This window comes from Danio rerio, chromosome 6 (genome assembly GCF_049306965.1).
Source record: "Danio rerio strain Tuebingen ecotype United States chromosome 6, GRCz12tu, whole genome shotgun sequence".
In the NCBI taxonomy this organism is placed as follows: domain Eukaryota; kingdom Metazoa; phylum Chordata; class Actinopteri; order Cypriniformes; family Danionidae; genus Danio; species Danio rerio.
Genome location: NC_133181.1, coordinates 48,226,799 through 48,250,144, shown reverse-complemented (window position 1 = coordinate 48,250,144; position 23,346 = coordinate 48,226,799). Strand labels below are relative to the sequence as shown.

Sequence of the window (23,346 nt, the reverse complement as noted above, 5' to 3'; positions counted from 1 at the left end):
CACTGTACTTTTTTATGCATAGAAAACAAATTAAATATAAGTAAAATGTCTACATTCATGTTTCTGACAACTACTGTGAAACTAAAAAGCAAAATAAGGGTGAAATTATGGTCTGTTGTGATTAAGTGTATCAGATACAGTTGTGCAATTATTTTGACATGTAGTTAACAAAAATAACAATATTAAAGGTGCAGTATGTAAGTTTGACACCCAGTGGTTGAACTAGGTATTTCATTCCTGAATCAAAACAAACGCAAGTGCAGGTTGCCAGATTGAGGATCAAAAAGAGTTTAAGGATCAAACCTAAAGGCTGATTTTAATTGTGTTCTATATAAAAGTAACCACACGCGACATAAGGAATATTTTCCATATTAAAAGAGTTTTTGTCCTAACCAATACCATGAATTGATATTTTAGAAACGGCTACTATTTCTTGCAGCTGAACAACAGAAAACTGAAAATGATCACCTCAGGTACACCTCACGTGCTTTAATCAGTGTTAAATGCTAACAATGTGAGTTAGAATGCCATTTTACGTGACATTTATTGCCATACTACTGAAAGCAGCAGCAGATCGTTTATATTAGATCTTGAAGATAAAAAAAACTGTTCGATATTGAACTTTACAACTGTGACTCAAAATCAACACATATCAGTGATTTAGCATCTACGGGTAATAATGTTAAACAGTTATTATGTATTACATTATAAACCGTACCATTTCATTGGATTGCAGTAAGTGCACTATTCTGTGCTTCTGAATGGCTGTATTTCAATTTCTGTTATGTTTCGTCTGGTGCAAACAGCCAAATTGCTTATCATGCAGTGTGTTGTTGGGACACGGGGTTACAATGTAACCTGCTCACCTAATGTTCACGTTCGTAATATTTATGTTATTTGCTAATTAGTAACCTCATTTGGAACTCTGAATCTACGTCTCATTTCGAAGTCTGCTAATTTCCACCGGAGGTCGCATTTCGATCACGAGCACATGCTTTAAGAGCCTTTCTGATCGAATGAATGAAACATGCGGTTTTCCAACATGGCAACCCAGGGTGCTGAAATATAATTAGTTAAACTGGCATTGGGTGGGTTAAAAGAACAAAAACAAAGGCAGATGTTCTGGCACATAATGCCCATTTTCAAAGCAGAATAAATGACTTTAGCAATGTTTTTCAGATAAACAAGTATGTTCACTCAGCATGTTTCTTAAATATCTGCAAACATATTATGGTATTTTTATGCTTAAAAGAGTCGAAAACATACAGCACCTTTAAAATAAACAACCATATTAATGAATACAAAAATAACACCACAGTTACTAACTTACATACATACATAAACCTGAACTTAGAAGAAAAAAGTGAGGTTAACTTGCAATTCTATGAAAATTCAGACTTTCGAGATGTGAACTACTAATTGATTGAAAAAGTCATATTTTTAAAGTAAAAATGTGACAAGTTATCAAGATGTTTGATTTTGCGATTTTAAGAAAAGTCAGAACTGACAACTCTTATGAGAGAACAATTATGAAAAACAGAATTCTAAGACAAAAAAATGTGAGATATGAGCTAGTAATTGTCAGATGCTGACTTGCACTTCTCAAATTCTCAAAAAGACTTCTCTGAATGAATTGTGAGGTAAAAATCCAGGTAGATAGATAGACAGACAGACAGATAAATAGATAGATAGATAGACAGACAGACAGACAGACAGACAGACTGACTGACTGACTGACTGATTGATTGATTGATTGATTGATTTAATACTTCCATAAAATTTAAAACTCATCAATCAACTCATTAGCAAACAATCTTGTGGGTTAATTGATTGACTCTTATAATTATGTCATAGATAAAATGTTGACTCATTGTCAAGCTGTGGCCTTGTGGTTTGCTTTATGCTGTTCATTTTTTCATTTCCCCTTCATATCTACACTATTTCATTCCCTATATCTTATTATGCCAATAAATCAATAGCACACAAAGGACCATTTAAATATTTAACAACAACAATATCTGACAACTGCAGACCATCATGCCTCAGGCTCATTTTTCCCCCTTCATATTTGACCGTAATTACAGGTATTCAGACATGAGGATTAAGGACTATGCTCTCTAATCACTGTACTTCAAAAGAAGACATGTGTACATGGGCCTGGATGATGTAGAAATGAGAGATGGCATATGTGGCACACTTTAATTATCACACGGTCTTTTTCTCCACTAAGAAAAACAAAGGGAAAATGTCATGTCCTTTCCTCTTTCTTTTTCTCTTCTTCCACCTTCCTCACTCAAATGAGCTTTTATTATGATAATTTATCTGGCTCTACGATCTTCACATTCTGTCTTTTAGATGGCACTTCAATTATTTTATCTGCACAAGGGACTGACGATTATTCTCCTGTGAGTTCAGTTTCTTGGCCACTTTGGAGGCTGGATTTTTTATGGCAAAAACAATAAACAAAGAAAGACGTGGGTGAACAGACTGTGAATGTAGATGACAAGTAAACCCAGCTCTGGTACCCATAAAAAAAAAACTCTTTCAACAATTTATTATGCAGAAACTATTTGTTCTAAGTCATTTGTAGGTTGATTGTAGAACAAATGCATTTGCTGAAGGGATTTACAAACATTACTGTGTGTTTGAGCAGTCTAACGTTTAAGAGTCTGGCTCAAACAATGACATCAGCTGGCTTAGTTTAAATGATTCTTTGTGAAAGAAATTTTTTTTTCCTAAAAAATTAAACTTTATTTTTTTAGATAAAAACTGAAGAAAGAATCAGACCATTTCTTTGTTTTGCATCCACAAAAAAGGAACAGACACATATGAATAACTTGTTCAACAGAAATACTAAGCTGGTTTAACTGTATCATTCATTCAGGAAGTATACAGTGGTTGTGCTGTATCCTTCTGAAAATTAAAGGTATACGTAGCTCACCCTTAAAGATATAGCTTAAATGAGTGATATTCGGTAATCAGACTATACTGTTTGTTTGCATTTAAAGAATGACTTTTGCTGTTTGTTCAATTTACTTATTAATAAAAGATGAGAAAAAACAATTATTTAGGTTTTTGGGGGGACAACCTAATTGTTTTAAGTTCAATCCACTTAAATTTGTAAAAACTAATTAGTTAACTTAATTCCTTTAAGTTGTTCCAACAAAAATCAATAGTAAGAAACAGCATTTTTACAGTGTGTTTTTAATTTACCAACAAACATAAATTATTTTTCAAATATCAGACCATGCTGGTTATACTATATATTTAAATTAACTTAAAAAGACCAATTTCATATGAACAATATGTTTAGGAATGACAGCACAGTGGTTAAGCTGTATGTTTTTAATTCATATACCTCATGTGAGTTATTCATTCAAGAATTAGTAAAAAAGATGTTAAAAGTAATGTACCTATGTTAAACGAAAATGGCTGGTTGGAGCATACACTAACCTACATATTATTCAGCCACAAGAGGGCGCCAAGCTGTCAAAAACAGCACTGTGACAGAATCACATCAGAGGCCTTTATTAGGAACATATAATTGAAATAAAGAGTGTAAGTAAGGAATAAAGTACATCCGGGTGGTTTTTAATCACAGAATAAAGCTCAACATGTTTATTAGCAGATAGAAAAATAGCAGAAAGAACCGTCTGGATGTACTTTGTCCCATTTTTTAAAGGGCTACTTGCCACAAAATGTAAAAATTACTTTATTATTTAGTTTAATAAATGTTTAATTCAAAGCAAAGCTAACAGAAACAAAAGCGGCTGAATGAAGCATACACTAACTTACATATTATTCAGCCCCAAACAGTCAAAAACAGCATCATGACGGACAATGACGTGAATGTAATTCACGGATGGTCAAAATTATTCTCATGTTATTAGTATTAGCGGTTGTTATCTGCGGATACCATACATTCGAATGGTGTGACCAATCAGAATCAAGTATTCCAGACAGCTGTGTAATAAGCTTTATTAATGCACACATTATTCCATAAAGCAACACCAATATGTAAGTCAAATGCGATTAACCAGGTTTCACTCACCGATAACTCTGAGTTCAGCATTGGAATAGACTTCTCCATACTTGTTTCCAGCCACACACTGGTACATCCCAATATCAGAGAGTGCCAGGTGAGTGATGGACAGGGCGCCATTAATGACCTGCACCCTCTCCTGTAGGGAAAAAAACAGGATATCTCCGTTAAGAGTCTTTTACTGAGATTGCTAATCTGCATAAAAGCACAACGTGTCTGGGAAGGTAAATTATGTCTGGAGGTTGATGGAAACGGTCATAAATCGGAGTGTTCATTACTAATGGGAGACACTGCGTAGGGAGGCTGCTCAAAAACGATGGTAATAAATCTATATGTTTATGAGATGGAAATAAAGCCTCGACTTGTTTACTTCTTAACCAGAGCTGGAGCCTCTGTATTCTGTGGACAAGCCGCTGGGAGGCTGTATGATGTTTGCCATTATAAACAAGCAGGGATAATATTTTAAAGCTGACAGGTTTATACCGTTTCTGCTACGAGATGGAATGTAGTTTGCATGTCTTCTGATGTTAAATAAACTTGTTTGAGGAATATAGTGTATTAAGAACAACATTAAATGGGTAAATCAGTTTCGAAAGACATCTAAAACACAAGGACACTGCAAGACAAAGGTATATACACTTACACCGATTGAGTCACCTTGGAGAGGATTTAGTTTTCACCTCATGTTTCCTTCCAACAGGCATAAAAAACATTTTAAAGGCTCATAAAAAGACATGGTTCGTATTAAAAATTGCCATGAAAAGAGGCAGAACGCTGTCTGCTGGGCTTTATAATGTCTTCTGTCCTTTCATTTTTTACATTTTGGTCTATACCTTTGCTCACTATATGAGAAACAGTTAACTTAAAATAAAATAAAATAAAATAAAATAAATAAAAATAAAATAAAATAAGTAAAATAAAATAAAATAAAAAAATAAATAAAAGGATGAATAAAAATAAATAAATGGAATAAAAAATAAATAGAGTTGAACTAAAAAAAATAATAATAATAATTGATGTTAATCCAAAACAAATTTAACATAAAAGTGATCTAAAACTTCTCTAATTGTCTCTAATTCTCTTAATTGTCTGATTGTCAGACTCTAAATCAAAGTCTACCTCAGCTATTTTACAAAAAATCCTCTCTGCTTCTTAATTACATTAAGATGGTCTTAAGACATTAAGACTATAGTGGACATTTAAAAAAGAATGATATTTTGAAACACAAACAAGGTAACAGCTTTGAAAGCTAAATGCATTGTTTCTGACACTTTAATAAACAAATATATATGTATTAATAATAGTAAAAAACATTTAAAAAGCTAAATTTTACATACTTCTCTCCTAATGAAGAATCTAAGGATCAGAGAATCCTTGTAGCAAACCTATGCCTTTAAGAAAGCAACCATTCATTTCTGTTGTGTATTATTTTTATTTCTTTATATTTATTTGTTCTTCATTTAAATTATTTTATTTAACCATATGATCACTAGTCATTTATATAATTATCATTATACCATTTCATTGATTATAATATTGATTTTTATTTGTCATTTTATTATGTTTTTATATTTTATTATTACTATTTTTCTTATAATTATTGCTTTATTGTTATACAATTGTTCTATATTATCATAAACTAATGACTGTGTGGATTCAAGCAACACTTGTTTTCAAGAGTAAGAGATAAAGAAAGTCTCCACTTTAGGTCTGTATTGTCACTGGACAATGTTGTGAAGCAAATTACTGTTGCTTATGGTATAATATCACTTGTTGGATTTATTGTGGTCATGCAAAGTCTGGGCATTAAATCATACGCAACTAAGATTAATCAAACCCTGCTCTTTCTTTATCAACGTTGCTTTGTCTTCTGCTTCTGCTCCTCTCTGGCTTCCTCAGTCAACTCCCATATTGATAGGAGACTGTTAATTCGGTTAAATACTGGTTAACAGGTTTGGCTATTGGGCGGCTCTGCTGGCTTGTTGTCTGAATACCCAGAAAAACAGATAATATCTGACAGGATCTGACGTCCTGAGCTAGATTTTATTTATCCGATGTAAAGAGTGTGACCGAACACTTCCTTTCAGAATAACTATGGCCATTCTAGTATTTATAGAATTGTGGTTATTCCATGGTGTCACTAAAGTATTAACTGAAGTTAAGCAGTATATAAACAACATCACTTGAGCAATATCTGTGTAAGTGTAATAAAAGGACAAATACATAATATGGTACAAACCAGCCTGTACAGGAAAATCACATGGTGCCATATAGTTGAGAGTGAGGCGACGCTTCACTTTACTAATGTACTAATTAACCGTGACATTCCTCTTAAATCAGCAGTTTTGCATGTGGCGGGACCTGAGGGAGGAAACCATCTGCACATCTGCGCTAAAACGCGGTGATTGGCAATGTCACCGCTCAAACTCCGTAAGATCAGGACATAAACCGGAATGCATGACTACAGTTGCGGCAAATCTCATCCTAATGTGCTGCACAGACGTTTCATTTCCAAAGTCTTGATTTAAATCTACACCTTCAAACAGACAATAATACCTCCTTTAGTTCATGCTATAGGCCTCATTACCAGTTGGTAGCTGCTGTAAACACTCTGTTTTATATTAGGTGAAACTAAAAGCTATATTCAGCGCAACCAAAAAACACAATGATATGGGTGAACGAGATCATTGACACGTTTATTACTAGATTAGTCAAGACACGGTTTGTGCCTTGCACGTCATATTCCTTTCTCTCAGTGACTGCAGTGTTGGGGAAAGTGACTTTTGAAAGTACTGTTGTAAATTACAATATTGAGTTACTCCCCCCAAAAAAGTAACTAATTGTGTTACTTATTTAATTTTTATGGAAAGTAATACTTGAGGTACTTTTGCATTACTTTTCTTTAGCTGACTGAGGTTTGATCTCTTTCAGAAATTGCAGCTGTTTTTTCACCTTTTTATAGAAAAGCTCTGCAATTAACAACTACCTATATAACCCACACCTTCATTTTCCTTTAAAAATGTAGGATAAAATTATATTTTGAGAACTTTCTGAGCCCAGAGCTATACATGCTGTATATATAGATTAATGACAGCATGTAAAGTAATGTGTTTGCTACTTTTGCTTGTTTTGTACTATTAATTAAGTAAATTCACTGTCCATTGAGATAAAGATTGCAATAAAGCCTAAGAGTACTAACAAGGATGTAATTTATTAAGGCAAAAACAGATTTTAAACCTTTAAAATGTTAATAACAAAATGAACAGTAAGGCGATAAAAAACATCCCTAAATCAAAATAAAACTTTGAATATTTAAAATTCTGCCAATTATTGAAAAAGTTTGGCAAAATTTGGATGAGAAACACAGGAGAAACCATTTTTTGCAGCATAAAAGTTTTTTATTTATTTATTATTATAGTCTATATTTTTTAATTTTCAAAAAATCTGTAAAATCTGTGCTTCCCCACTATTAAAATGGCCAACTTTACAGCAGAAAAAAGGTGTTTACAGCCTGGCACAAAAAAAAAGAAAAGATTTTGGTTCATATAGCTAATATTACCCTTCATGACAACTGTCAGCGGGTGAATTTTTAACAACTCATCCGTTTCCTTTATAAGTTATATTAAGTCTGCATAATTAAGGGTGTGGCCACTTGAATGACAGATGGTCGCTGTCATAGCTGATTCCAGCTGATTAGCCACTGAACTCGGCATATTCATCATATTTTTGTTTTGTTTTATGAGGCTTTACACATGTCAGCTGCTTTTTAGAATTGTTTCTTACGTTTAGATAAAATGGCATGTGCACTGAGCTAACAAACCTTTCAAGTGGCCTCCATTTCCCAGGTGAGTGAAATTATATACTTATATATCAAATCTATAAATGTATTTGGCTTATTTAAGATCATTTATTATTTATAATTTTCTTTAGAACTGTAAAACACTCCAGAATCTGAAATATTAATTAGCTGAAGGCTATAGGATTTCATAAACAACCTTGTATTTACTTACACGGACTACATTTTAAGTGTTTGGAAGTAATTTGCGTTTTCCTCCTGTAGAAAATTGTCATAAGAACAGTGCTTAGTGGCTCAATGTATTACAGCAGTGTTTTTAAAAAACAAAACACTCAATTGATATAGTACACAACCAAACACAAGTGGTCAGAATACACAAACGAGTCGCAGGTAATGAAATGTAAAGAGTTTCTCCAAAAGAAAAGACCATCTGAGCAAAATGCTAGCAGGCATCTGTAGCTCAGCTCACGCTCCACCTCTTTGCCCTTGTTTGGTATTGCCCAGTCTGCAATGTCACGCGAACAAAAAGGCAATGGTTGGCCACACCTACTTATAGCTTCTATTGCATTCTTCAGAAACCTATGGGTGATGTAACTGATACTACCTCCAAACCTTCACAGTCTATGCTTTTACAAGTTACACTCAACACCAAGCAACTCAGCGAGTGATTTACAAAGAAGAGATTTTCTGCAGGTCACCTTAGCAATAATGCAGAAAGAACATGAAAGGTCCCAATTGATTAAGGGCAGGGAAAATAACAAATGGTATAAGTCAACAACCCATGCTTTCGCTACATCTGTGACCTTTAGTTATACAATTGATTAAAGCTCTGATGTTGACGGTGACATTTGAAGATTGTAATAATTCTGCACTGATTAATTTGTTTAACCGGGATGCATTGAAAATCAACATTTTAGAATCAAAATGTATGATTCAATCAAGGGAATGTTGTGCCCTTGGGACATTAGTCTGTCGTGACACAAACAGGGTGGTATTTTTTTTAACGCACAAAGAGACACGCTTCCAGAAACGCGCAAGGTCTTTCAAATCATTTTTAAAAACCATAAAAAGCAAAAATAAAGAGATTTCACAGCATTTAAAATTCAAGTGCACCTTTTGGCAATTACCTTGGCACAAAAGCATACCTGTAAAACGCTGATCATTATGCAAATTCACTTTTCAAACACAAATTCACTCAACAAATGTGCAAAATCTGCATTAGAAATTATTTCCAGAGGTCCAGAGCATGTAAATGAATTTTATTAGAGTTTTTAATGTGTGTGTGACTGCAGAGTGTTCTTTTGGATCTCCTCTTTATTAAAGTGCAAAACAATAAAGTGGACAGATTGCTAATTATGCAGCGCTGATAGATATTCTAATCTGGCGGTGTGAAAGATGAAAAAGAATGAGTGACACATGAAGAAAGACAAGAGGCCACGTCTGTGAGCGCACAAACAGGACTATGCACTGCCTCTAAATGAATCGATATCTTTTGTTTTGTTAGTGCCCATATTGGCCGGCTAATTTACATGAAGTTACCGATTTGTTTATTCGCCAGACCATAGTGTAGCTAGTGCCTAAAATAACTTGACACGCTCAGAGATTGGAATTCTGAGTGAAACACTCTCAGGTTGTATATTACAGGCTGTCGAGACGCATAAAGGTTTATCACCTCTTTCACCATAGTTTAAACGGATTTCAGAGAAAGACAAAACAATAAGAGCTTGTCTGGTACACAGTAAAAGTTTACAAGCCTTCTCCTAATGGCCTTTAAGGAAAAAGGCTTAAATTCTGCTCTTTTAGATTTAATGGAGTTTGTTGAGTATCTCGAATCGTATGTCTATAGCTATGAATGTCCACACTAAATAAAGTCACAGTAATCATTAGAAGCATTTTGCACCTTAAAGGTATAGTTCACCCCAACATAAAACTGTACTCACTCTTTACTTACCCTCAAGTGGTTTTAAAGTCTTTATGAGTTTATTTATTCTGTGCAACACTAAAGATAAATCTGGTTAACACTTTATTCTGATGCTCCATTTGAGTATTATTAGACTTTCTGCTTAATATCTGCTGATACGCTCTTTCAACAGACATTTAACTGATTAACCCTAACCCTAACCTAAAACTCTACTTCTAATCTAATGAGAAATAGTTGGCATGCAGATGCAATGTAACCTAAATTCAACAAACAGACCATCAAAACATTGTGACCTAAATCTGAATACATGTAACCATTTACTTAGAAAGTAGAAAAAAAAATACTATAGAAGTCAATGGTAATAAACGTTATTTTACAGGTAATTGTCTGTATTTTTTTTTTTTTACAGAATTTTCCAGTTTTTATTTTTTATTGTACAGTGAAATACCTGTTGCTTTACAGATCTTTTCTGTAATTAAAAATTCGAACATTACATTTACTGTTGTGTATTTTTTTGTATTACATTATTTTTCTGTTGTTTAAATGAAGTTTCCGGTGTTCCCTTCATTTTTAAATTTAAATGATACTAACTTTGTTTTTGTTGTTAAATCATGACCAAATGTGTTATTATTTAAAAATAATAGATATATAACAGTTTTGTATTTTTTCAAGCTATTTTTTTAGAATTTATTCTACGTATCATGCAAATATTTGTTACACTTAATTTCAGTTTATAGTTACATTTACAGTGTTTTATGACAACAGAAATTAATTGCAATTGAGCTTTTTTTAATCCTCCTTTAAACATTTTTTTCTGTTTAAAAAATATGCTAAAAGTGGGACATTTTATGGAAAATTTAGAAATTTTGTGCATAATCACATATATTAATCTCTATAATCACATCAATTTATCTGTATAATTACAGTAATAATCTTTATAATCACATTAATTAGTCTGTATAATTATAGTAATAACTTGCATAATTACAGTAATAATCTGTAAAATAACATAAAAAACTTTATATATCTTTGTATATTATAAATCTTTATATGCTTTATATTAAAAATAATCTTTAAAATAACATTAATGAATCTGCATAATTACATTTATAAATTATATATTTACAGTAATAATTTGAAAATGACTGTAATAATCTGTATAATAACAGTATTAATTAGTAAAGTTTCAGTAATAACCAGTATCATTACCGTTATAATCTGTAAAATTACAGTAATAACTTGTATTTATAGAGCAAGAAATTACTGTTTGTTTTTTTAACATTTTTTTTTTTTGTATTTTTTGGTGTTCCGGCTTTCCAGAAAATTACATATATTTTACGTTTCTTTTTTACAGTGCAAGTAAAGGGTAAGTATATTTGATGACAGAAATTTCAGTTTAGGGTGAAGTAGCCCTTTAAATGTCCTTCATGTGCTTGTGTTTGGTGATGTTTGAAGGTTGTGAACCAGTAATGATGTTTATGCAATGAAGAGCAGTAATGATGATTAGAAGAGCCGTAATTAGCCAGCTCCTCTCTCGCACCTTATTTAAAGTCGACATGAAATCAAAACCGTCCTATTTACTAATTTAATGCACCTAACTGGTCTTATTGTGCAGGATTTATCAGAGCATGTCATTCCAAAGGGAAAAAACAGTTGTCTTCAATTAAAATAGCTTAAATTGGATTACCTGACCTGACTTTTTCATTTCATTTGAAATCAGAAGAGGCTGCTGAAGTTTCAACAAACAGTTTCCCTATTTTTCTTGACTCAATAAATTCCCATTGGATAAAAATCAAGCACCTACATCGAAAATTCACACGATGGAAGTAAAATGGGCTGCAAACATCACTTTCCATCATCTTCAAGCATCTTAAAAATAACTTTGACAAAATCACACAAAAGGAAGTGGTCTGGAATGAAAATGCATTGGTTCAATCTTTAAAATGTGTTTGGAGAGTATATTGGTAGTGCTTTCCTCTACCTATTGCCATCTTGAGTTTATTGCATTTTTTTTGGGGAGGCTATTCCCTCTCATTGCAAGAACAAGTGCAGGATATTTGGAAGCTTTTATGGTCTCAATTTTGTCTCTTGCTATTGTTTCGATAATTCCTGGAGTGGCCTATATAGGAGGTCCACAGGATGACAGTCCGCACACTCTGATTTAGGTGGTTATAGAGATGCCATTAAGGAATACACTTTAAAGCGTTGGCCTCACAAGGTTAATAAAGATTGCTGGCAGATTTACTGTGTTGACTGTTACTAAATCACTGATATAACCTAAAAATGAGAAAATAAATAACACATTTCTCAACATCTCATGTATTTCACATAGCTTTTAAAATACAGTGCTCAGCATATACAAGTACACCCCTCACAAATCTCTCTTTTAAATTTATATTTTAATAGGAAGCTATACAATACTATATTTGTGCATATATATTAAATTAGTACTTAAGCCAAATATTGATCTTACGATAATGGTCCAAAAACTAGTACACTCAAATTTATGTTACAGAAAAATCATTCATTCATTTTCTTTTTAGCTTAGTCACTTTATTAATCAGGGCTCGCCACAGTGGAATGAACTGCCAACTCATACAGTATATGTTTTTATGCAACGGATACCCTTATATCTGCAACTCAACACTGGGAAAGTTATAGAAAAATATGAAATACAAATTAAAAAAAAGAGGAAAAATCAAGAGAAGCAAAAAATTGAAAAAACTAGTTGAAATTTTGTAGGATGTAATTTTTTTTTTTGCAATATTTAGCTTAAATTTAATTGTATTATCTTTTAATTTCTAACTATGTTTGGAGACTAAAATGTAATTTAATAAATACTAAATTATCTGTTTAAAAAATCAGTTTTGTTTAAATGCACCAAAATACACTGCCTACATTCTCTGAGAAATGGATAAAATTATTCATTTTCAAAATGGGGTGTACTTAATTATGCTGAGCACTGTATATCATACATTGTTTGTAATTATTTAAATTTCATGGGATAATTTACTCAAAAAACGAATTCTGTCATGATTTGCTCATGCCTTTCAAAGCCTGAATGACCTTCTGCATTCTGTAGATGAAAGGTTATTTGAGTCCTGAATCCTAATCGTGGCTCTAAACAACACTGGACCTCATTGATTTTTATTTTATACCAAAAATCATTAGAATATTATATAAATATCATGTTCCAGGAAGGTATATTGTACAATCTCCTATTGTAGATGAATCAAAACTTTGTTAGAAAGACAACTTTAAAGGTAATTTAATATTGATATTTAGATATTTTTTTTTTTTTTTACGCTGGTGTTCAAACAGTTTGGTGTTCAAACCTCGAACAAATATTATCATATCATAACAAACCATACATCAACTACACACAAACAAAAAAGATTGGTCCTAATTTACTCACCCTCATCCTTACACCATCAATCCTGTTCTTGGAGATCTAAGTTAAGCTGCAACCTTGATCAAACACACCTGTCTGTAATTAACAAATGCGCCTTCAGATTGGACTTATGCTGCAGTCACATTAGAGTTTGTGTGTGCAAAATTCTGTTGTACGCCAATGTGAAAAGGGGTGGGATTAAACAAGATGATGAGACATTAAAAAAGCGAGTAATTGGTCCATATATTACATATCTGTCCAGAGAGGTCATGTTTTGATCTCACACAATCACAATGCAATTTCGCAGGTCAGAGTTCACCATGCTTGAACTTTCCAACGCAATGAACTGCGAAACTTGTTGCACGAGCTTGTGTTTGTGGTCTGCTGCATTCACATCCATATGAATGTAAGTCTATGAAGAGAAAAGTGCAGCGTGACTGCACCTTTAGTTGGTTTAGTTCTGTTTGATCAGGGTTGGAGCTGAAATTGGCAGGAACGCAGATCTCCAGGAAAAGGATTGGGCACCCCTGGGGCTACACCATGGGACTCAAACTCAATTTCTGGAGGCCCGCAGCTCTACACAGTTTTGCTCCAACTCTAATTAAACACAGCTCCAACTAATCAAGATGTTCAAGACTACTAGAAACTATTAAGACTATGAGTTGGAGGTAGTTGGAGTTAAAATCTGCATAGCTGTGGCCCTCTAGGAATCGAGTTTAAGACCACTTACTCTTGCTGTGTCCCAATTAGCATACTATCCATCCTAAATAGTATTTAAAATTAGAATTAGTGTGTCCCAAACCATGGCAAGTTGAAAAGAGTATGCCAAAGGTTCTGGGATGGTTTACTATTTCTGGGAAAAATTTGAAGTGTAGAAGTGTCCATACTCTAACTAATTCCCTTTCCGTAAGAAATCCTTCATTGTAAATTTTTTTTTCTAAAATGTAAATTTGTTTTGTCCTTCGTAAAATCATTTTTCCTGTGTAATTGTGACTTATGATAGGTAAAAATGTTTTTCAAAATGTAAATTTATCTCGAACTGTTTCACACTTTTGAATGTTGTTTTGCACTTCCCGGCCACCATATTAAAGAGATGTCCTCATCATAAGATGTCCTCATCATTTACTCACATTCAAGTGATTCTAAAAGAATGATCTTGAAGAATAAAGCATCCTCAAAACTCAAAGAAACTCTAACAGGTGTTAAACAAATGGAGGGAAAGTAAATAATATCCTTTAATTAAAGAAGGTCAACTATTTTTTTTCCCTGAAATTGTGGTCTCATTCATCATATATATACTGTATATATAATCATTCATACATCTTAGTTATTAATTTAGTCATCCATTTATTTGATTCATTCATTCATTTATTTGATTGCTTTATTTTATATATTCCTTATTATTTGTTCTGCTTTTAGTACTTTTTCCATTGTTTAGTCCTAGACTTACAGTAATGGCGTTTCATGAAATGTTCCTCTCCACTGATGTGAGGATATGTCGCTAATTTAAGGTCTTGTGGACTGATGTATAATCACATTTGTTTTATTTGTGCTGTTCATACAATTTATAAGAGCGCACCGAAAGACTAAGATAGAAAAAGCTACGATTCTTTAATAAACCCTGCTCGTTTATTATCATCACTACATCTCTTGCTTATGTTCTTCTCTGGCTTCCTTCCACAGTCAACTCATATATTGATAGTAGGCTGTGAATTCAGTTGAATACTGATTAACAGGTTTGGGTATTGGAAACTGCTGACCTGTTGTCCAAATACCAAAAGAACCCGAAATTTCCTGACAAGATCTGGCATCAGGGGCTTAATTTTATTTATCTGGCGTGGAGACAGTGATCTAATAATGAAAATGTAAATAATGTACAGTTTCTTGAGCAGACCAGCTATTTTTACCTCATAAGACCCCAATACATCAACAATAGCAATGGATATTAATTTTATTTTGCCAGCATGAGTATTTTTTCACATTTAAGGCATCATTAGATGCTGAGTTGCATCTAATGAATCACCATGTTTTCAGCTTAAAGTTCTCTTTTAAAAAGTCACCTACATCCAGTGCTTTATTTGCAAATGAATAATACCCGGAACAAAACCAGGAAATTAAAGTAACCGTGACCGACGTCCACCAATCAGTTTCAGTTTACCCAGAGCTTGACATCATTAAACGATAATAGCACAAAAAAAGAGCATCACATTTCTGAACGGTCTTTAATTATTTTGTGCCATTTAACATTAAAGGTCAGTCATGGATAATAAAAACATGTAGCTACAAACATAAATCGTATGAACAATCATTATTCAGTTCATTTCACGTTATGTGCCAAAGAAATAATTAAATGACACACAGTCTAATCTTTGAGAAGAGCCCACAGTTACCTCTTCTGTCATGTTTTCTGGCTGACTTGAGATTGCTTTGTTTCTGTCTCCTGCTATCCTGATCCATTCACGCAGTTTCATCTTCTTGAGATCTCTTTTGATCAGGCTCATTATTAGATTTACTCTTAGTTTAAAAAAATTAATACATGCGTGATTGCCTTTTTGCCATTTTGAAAATAAAAATATTATTTAGGTTGGCCACTATGCCATGATTTTTTTTGGCTGCTCACGACACAATCACCAACCGATGAGAGTGATTGTAAATATAAGGAAGCCGATTGGCTATAAATATTGTTGATGGCCATTAATAACGTGACTTTTGCTTTAACTTGCGCATGGTGACTACCATCATATTTGTGACATTTTCCAGAACAGGATACATCAAGATCTGGCTCAAATTAAGCACTGTCTACATCTTGCATGGTCTAAAGATCAGTACATTAACAGCAAATTTACACTGTAACAGAATTTCACTTTAGTCTTGCATTTAAATTCTAGTCTGAAATTCTTATCATCACTCATTAGCAGTATCTGCACATCTGCTACAAAAGTCTGTTGACCGTCCTCAAATCTCAGAGGTGAACTGACCTCAGTGGGCTCCAGGTTTTCTCCATTCTTCATCCACCTGTACGAGGGTTTTGGTTTCCCCGTGGCCTTGCATTCCCACACCAGAGAGTCATCGATGGGCTTCTGCACATCCTGCGGCTTCTCAATTAACTGAGGCGAGGCTGAAACAACCAACAGCAGAGGTAATAATGACTACACAGAATTACTTTAACCTTGATTATGACCTGTTACGTGTCCTTCAAAAGCAGACTAGCAGTACATTCTGGAGCCATGAACTGTGGGGAATGGTGTGATGTAATCACAATAATGACACATAAGAAAACAACATTATTAGTGAAGGCGAAGCAGACGCAGGCCAACTGATTCACATTTCCTCTTAGATGGGTGAACGGGAAGAAAATCACATCTAATATATTGGTATTGTCTAAAAGCTACTGCCATAAAATACATCAACCAGTTCCATTATGGTAAATTATGGCTTAATTATAAACAAGCTCTATTGATCTTTATCTTTTAAATGCATGTAACTCAAACCTAGTAAATTATTGACCAACAATGCATTCAGAGAATCATTTATAGGTGTTTCTTTTCCTGAAAAGAAAGAAAAAAGATGGACAAGAAGAGGTAAAATTATATTAAGCTAACAATTATTCATTCATTACTTCATTTTCTTTTCGGCTCCATTAATCTGGGGTCGCCACAGCGAAATGAACCGCTAACTTATCCAGCATATCTTTTTACGCAGCGGATGCCCTTACACATCCATACACAATCATAAACTACGGACAGTTTAGCTTACCCAATTCACCTATACTGCATGTCTTTGGACTGTGGGGGAAACCGAAGCACCCGGAGGAAACCCACGCGAAAGCAGGGAGAACATGCAAACTCCACACAGATACACCAGCTGACCCGGCCGAGACTAGAACCAGCAACCTTCTTGCTGTGAGGCGACAGCACTACCTACTGCGCCACTGCGCCACCCAAGCTAACAATTAACAATGTAAAAAATGCTTTAATGCATCAATGACTGCCAAATGTTCCAGCAACACTGTTTCTTTAACTATGTTCTTTAACTATGGTCTTTATTAAAATGTTGTAAGCCAAGATATCAATTAAATTTAAGCTTATTTGTATAGCACTTTTCAAAACTGCTCTACAGAAGGCACACATTACAATTAAATTCGGAAAAGTTATGTTTATTAGTTACCATAAATTTATTAGTTACTAATAACAAACCAACAATCTGAGTAAAAATGTGCAATATATTTAAACTTTGATTAAAGTTCATTAAAAATTAAAGCTGACAAAAAGACAATGGTGGCAAAAAAAAAAAAAATGCTTTTAAAACAGATATTTTTAAATCCTTTATTACTTCATGGCTTAAATAATTAAAAATTTAAAATATAGATATAATATTAATAGAAAATATAGCACACCGACACAATAAAACAATACAATAAAAAATAAAAATGCGAAATTTTTTTTTTTTTGGTGTGATTTTTTCACTGTTACTCTGATTGGTGGATTTTTTGCATAGCATCATGGGTAATGCAGTTTTTCTGTACTAACCTCACTATTAAGCTGCTAGTTTTAAATTAGTTTAATTAATGTGAACAGAAGGGTTCAACAAAACGTATCTATTCGGTTAACACCTTCAGCACTGACACAGTAGGTTTGTTTTTCCAGAGGCTTATCATCTAACAGTAAAAAATTATATATTTTTTTTCTGTAACTGATTTTATTTGATAATGCAGCTACTGTGCTTTTACATTCTGAAAACTTCATAAATAATTCATTCTTTTGAGTCTACTTTTTGCAGTGAATCATTTGATTTGGTTCACAGTAATGGAAAAAGGTAAACAAAGATAACAATAAACAATTTTATTCATTCATTAATTTTCCTTTTGGCTTAGTCCCTTTATTAGTCTGGGGTCGCCACAGCGGAATGAACCACCAAATTATCCAGCATAAGTTTTATGCAGCAGATGCCCTTCCAGCCACAACCCAACACTGGGAAACAGCCACACACTCATGCATTCACTCATACACACTCTGGCCAATTTAGCTTATTCAATTCACCTATACCGCATGTCTTTGGACTGTAGGAGAAACCGAAGCACCCAGAGGAAACCCAGATCAACACGGAGAGAACATGCAAACTCCACACAGAACTGCCAACTGACCCAGCCAAGGCTCAAACCAGCTGCCTTCTTTCTGTGTGGCGATCGTGCTACCCACTGCGCCACCATGACGGCCTAATAGATATTTGTAATCATTTATTACTTCATGGCTTAAACTATTTAAAACCAATAGAAACTGTAACGCACCAACATAAAAAAACAAAAAAATCAAATAAAACATAAAAATGGCAAAATTTTATGCTTTCTTTTGTTATGCCTAGTATATCTAACCGATTAACAACTTCACCACTGACACAGTAGGTTATTTCCAAAGGCTTATCACTTATACAATTTTCCATAACTGAATTTTTTTGGTAATACAACTATTGCGCTTAGTTTACATTCTGGAAAATTTATAAATGAATCATTCTTTCGAGTCAAATCTTTGCAGTGAATCATTTGATTCGGTTCACAAAAATGATTCAGTAATGGAAAAAGGTAAACAAAGATAAACAATGAACAACTTGATATTCATTCGTTTTCCTTAGGCCCTTTATTCATCAGGGGTCGCCACAGTGTAATGAATCGCCAACTTATCTAGCATTTGTTTTACCCAGCTGCAACCCAGTACTGGGAAATACTCATACACACTTATCCACACACATACACTACAGGCAAATTAGTTCTTCCATTTTACCTATAGCGTACGTGTTTGGACTGTGAGGGAAACCAGCGCACCGGGAGAAAACCCATGCCAACATGGGTAGAACATGCAAACTCCATACAGAATGCTATTTTCCAGCCGGGACTCGAACCAGTGGCCTTCTTGCTATGAGGTGGCAGTGCTATCAAACAAGCCACTGTTTCATCTATAACTTTCTTCATTTTTATGAATTATCAGAATTTTTGAAGTCTAAAACATCATATGGACACTAACTGTATTGAATCAAGCAACAACAATTCTTTAAATTCCTTGAGCTTAAGAAGAAAGTCAACCAGCTTTGGAACAATGTGATACTGTAACTTTTAATTAAGTCTATTTTTCTGCAAACCGGTCACATTTCCAGCACTGAGGAGCAAAATACAGCTTGGAAGCTTTATTCAGTGGCAGTCAGTCTACAGTATCTGGCAGTCACTGGATGAGTATTGACTTTTAAAGCCCACTGTTTAAATGAGAGTAAGCAGTCAGGGCCTGACTTAGCCTTGCCCACGGGGCACACAATCACGCTCAACACTTCACGCCCACAAGTCAAACTTGAGAGGAACGAGAGGTAGAGAGGTCAAAATGAGCTCTCAGCATCCTTAACTCCAACCGAAAGCTTGTTCAGTAGCATACTGTGATTATGATAGATAGACACTTCCACTAGCCATACTGTAGCAATCGTACTGTATCATGTAAGAAGCATTTTGTGAAACTTAATCCAAACCCTGGCCAAATGCCACACTCAGACCAGTCATTATGTCTCTAGGTTAACGTGTCAATAACTTAAATATTCTAGTTCAAGAAAGTTTTTGGTTATTTTTTTTTTTACTTGACCTTCCATATTCAAGATGTAAAATAAAATAAAATAAAATAAAATTAAATAAAATTAAAATAAAATAAAATAAAATAAAATAAAATAAAATAAAATAAAATGAAATAAAATAAAATAAAAATAAAAATAAAATTAAATTAAATAAAATTAAAACTAATTAAAACTAATTAAATTTAATGTAATTTAATTAAAAATAAATAACATAAAATAAAATTAAATAAAATTAAATTAAATTAAATTAAAATTAAATTAAATTAAATTAAATTAAATTAAATTAAATTAAATTAAATTAAAATAAATAAAATAAAATAAAAAAAAACAGCCATTTAATAATAAATATCGAGAGTCCTTTTACACACAAAACATAATTTAAACCCCCTTTTCATATTTGTGCCTAGATACTAAAACTAAATACTTAATATTCATAAGTGATTGTAAAAGTTCTTTGTGGTTGCTTTCAAAAGTTACACTGTAAAGCTTTTATTTTGCTTTAAAACTGCTTGTTAACAACAGATCTCTAAACCATTCTCATTACAAACTAGGTGAAATGTTTTGCTGTATGTTGTGTTTTTCAAATGCAGAATCACTAAAGCATGCAGCACACCAGACTGCATTTATATAATTGCAAGCTCCTTCTCTAAAATAAAATAAAATAAAATAAAATAAAATAAAATAAAATAAAATAAAATAAAATAAAATAAAATAAAATTAAAATAACAATATTATATAACATATTTTAATTAATAATAATAAAAAAGGATTTGGTGCATTCAGAGACTGGCCAGTGTGATAATGTTAAGCCCTGTGTTCTCCGGTGTGTGTCGATGTACAAAAGCAATACAAAGAACTAATGAAGGCAACAAAAAACATTTGTGGCCAATTGCTAATCAAGCAGAAATAAAGAAAGCAAGGCTTGTAGTATCTCTCCTGCTGCTGGAAGTGATAAACATGAGCTACACTTATTGATCTGCTCGTTTCACTGCTCTGCTGACCAATGTCTCGTAGGCCTAAGTCCACAGGACTTCAAAATAACATTACAGATTTTTATCACCTGGCAAAGGGATGAGAGTGAGATGCAGAGACAAGAATAGTGAGCTCTGAGTGTCTGTCTAATCCTACCACAGAACAACAACAGTGAGTGTTTATTTAAATGCCAGCTGTGACATCGAGATAAATAAAAAGATTTAATAATATACAGTTGAAGTCAGAATTTTTAGCCCCCATTTGAATGTATTTTTCTTTTTTTTCAATTTTTCCCAAATTAGAGTCCTATTTGGTTTGTTTTGCTAGAATAAAAGCAGTTTTAAATTTTTTAAAAACTATTTAAAGGTCAAAATTATTAGCCCCTTTAACCTTTTTTTTTTTTTTTTTACGATAGTCTACAACACAAACCATCATTATACAATAACTTGCCTAATTACCCTAACCTGCCTAGTAGACCTAATTAACCTAGTTAAGCATTTAAATGTCACTTTAAGCTGTATAGAAGTGTGTTGAAAAATATCTAGTAAAATATTATTTACAGTCATCATGGCAAAGATAAAAAAATCAGTTATTAGAAATGGGTAATAAAACTATTATGTCTCTCTGTTAAACTGAAACAGAGGGAAAAAAGGGGTGAGAGGTAATAATACAGTATTCTGACTTAAACTGTATATCTAATATGCTTCTTTTTGGTCTCAAATCACATTGAAAGTCTTAATTTAGTTGATATTTAGTCAATAATAAAAAGTAATAATAATAATAATAATAATAATAAATATAATACATAATAATAACAAATAATAATAATAATAACAATAATAGCAATGAAAAAATATAATAAATATTAAAATAAAATAATAATAATAATAAACATAAAAAATAATAATATAATAACAAATAATAATAGTTAATTAGTTTTTAAACTAATAATAATACTAATAATAATATTATTATTAATAATAATAGTAATAATTATAAATATAATATAATAATAATAATAGCAATAATAAAAATATTATAAATAACAATATAAAAATATAATAATAATATTAATAATAATAAAAATAACAATGATAACAATCATAGTAGCATAAATATAAATATAATACATAACAATATAATAACAAATAATAATAATAATAATAATAATAATAATAATAATAATAATAATAATAATAATAATAATAACAAATAATTTCACAAATAAATTCCCATAAAATGGGTTTCCTTCGGGTGCTCCGGTTTCCCCCACAAGCCCAAAGACATGCGGTATGGTGAATTGGGTATGCTAAAATTTACCGTAGTGTTTGAGTGTGTGTGTGAATGAGTCTGTATGTGTTTCTCAGTGATGGGTTGCAGCTTGAAGGGCATCCGCTGCGTAAAACGATAAGTTAGCGGTTCATTCTGCTGTGGCGACCCCAGATTAATAAAGAAACTAAGCTGAAAAGAAAATTAATGAATCAATGGATAATAATAATAATAATAATAATAATAATAATAATAATAATAATTATTATTATTATTATTTATGTTATTATTAATTTATATTATGTTATAATTGGTTAAAAAATAATAAAATAAAAAATAAAATAATAATGTTAACATACTTTTTTAAATGTAATCAACTCATGAGAAATTTTCATGCAAAAACCTTTCTTTAAGCAAACACAACATGTCTCCTACAGAAACAACAGAAGCACAAGCCGAGCAAGAAAAAATGCCCATCCCAATTATCATAAATATCCCGCAGGAGAACAAGAAGCAGTAGTGAAACAAAACCATGTCTATATGACCGGTCGCCTCCCTTCATTACATTCACTTTTACAATGTGCGGAAGCTATTTATCTAATTAATACATTTATAAATCACCGGCACAATCCCATTAGGAGAACTTCCCTTTTCTAGGAACCTGTCTCTCCACATTGCACACAGTTTGGAATATAAACAATGAGACAACGGGGATAATAAAACATTAAGCAAGCTCCTATTCCAGTAAATGGGCCACTGGGCATGTGGATACAGCATTAGAGCCAGTGCAGGATCCCAGAAGGGGAGGATAAATCCCAGTGCTCTCTAGCCTACAGGTACTTACTTAATAGGGAGCTGTCTTGTATGAACAATGCCGCCGAGCCGACACGGCGTAGAAGGGAAAAGGTTATGAACCCTTCATTTTAAAGTCCATATTTAATATGCTTCCCCTCATAAGTCTCTGAGTCACAGAACACTAACTAGAAACCTGGGCCTCGCCATTGGGGTCTTAATTTACGATTCATGCCAATTGCAATAGTAAACAAGTGTAGGCCAAAGGTGTACGTGCAATTAACAGAACATACATGGGATTCTCTTTCTTTCTTTCTTTCTTTCTTTCTTTCTTTCTTTCTTTCTTTCTTTCTTTCTTTCTGTCTGTCTGTCTGTCTGTCTGTCTGTCCGTCCGTCCGTCCGTCCGTCCGTCCGTCCGTCCGTCCATCCATCCATCCATCCATCCATCCATCCATCCATCCATATATCTATCTATCTATCTATCTATCTATCTATCTATCTATCTATCTATCTATCTATCTATCTATCTATCTATCTATCTATCTATCTATCTATCT

General features: G+C 32.8%; 1 protein-coding gene across 9 annotated transcripts in view; it reads right to left on the bottom strand.

Moving 5' to 3' along the window:
* Positions 1-23,346, bottom strand: part of cntn4 (contactin 4) — a 445,220-nt gene that overhangs the window by 117,967 nt on the left and 303,907 nt on the right. For all 9 annotated transcript variants that reach the window (XM_009302657.4, XM_073953300.1, XM_068221777.2 and 6 more), the window contains 2 exon segments: positions 16,129-16,268; positions 4,052-4,181 (listed from right to left, as the gene is read on the bottom strand). In XM_009302657.4, coding sequence (XP_009300932.1) covers positions 4,052-4,181; positions 16,129-16,268 — 270 coding nt within the window.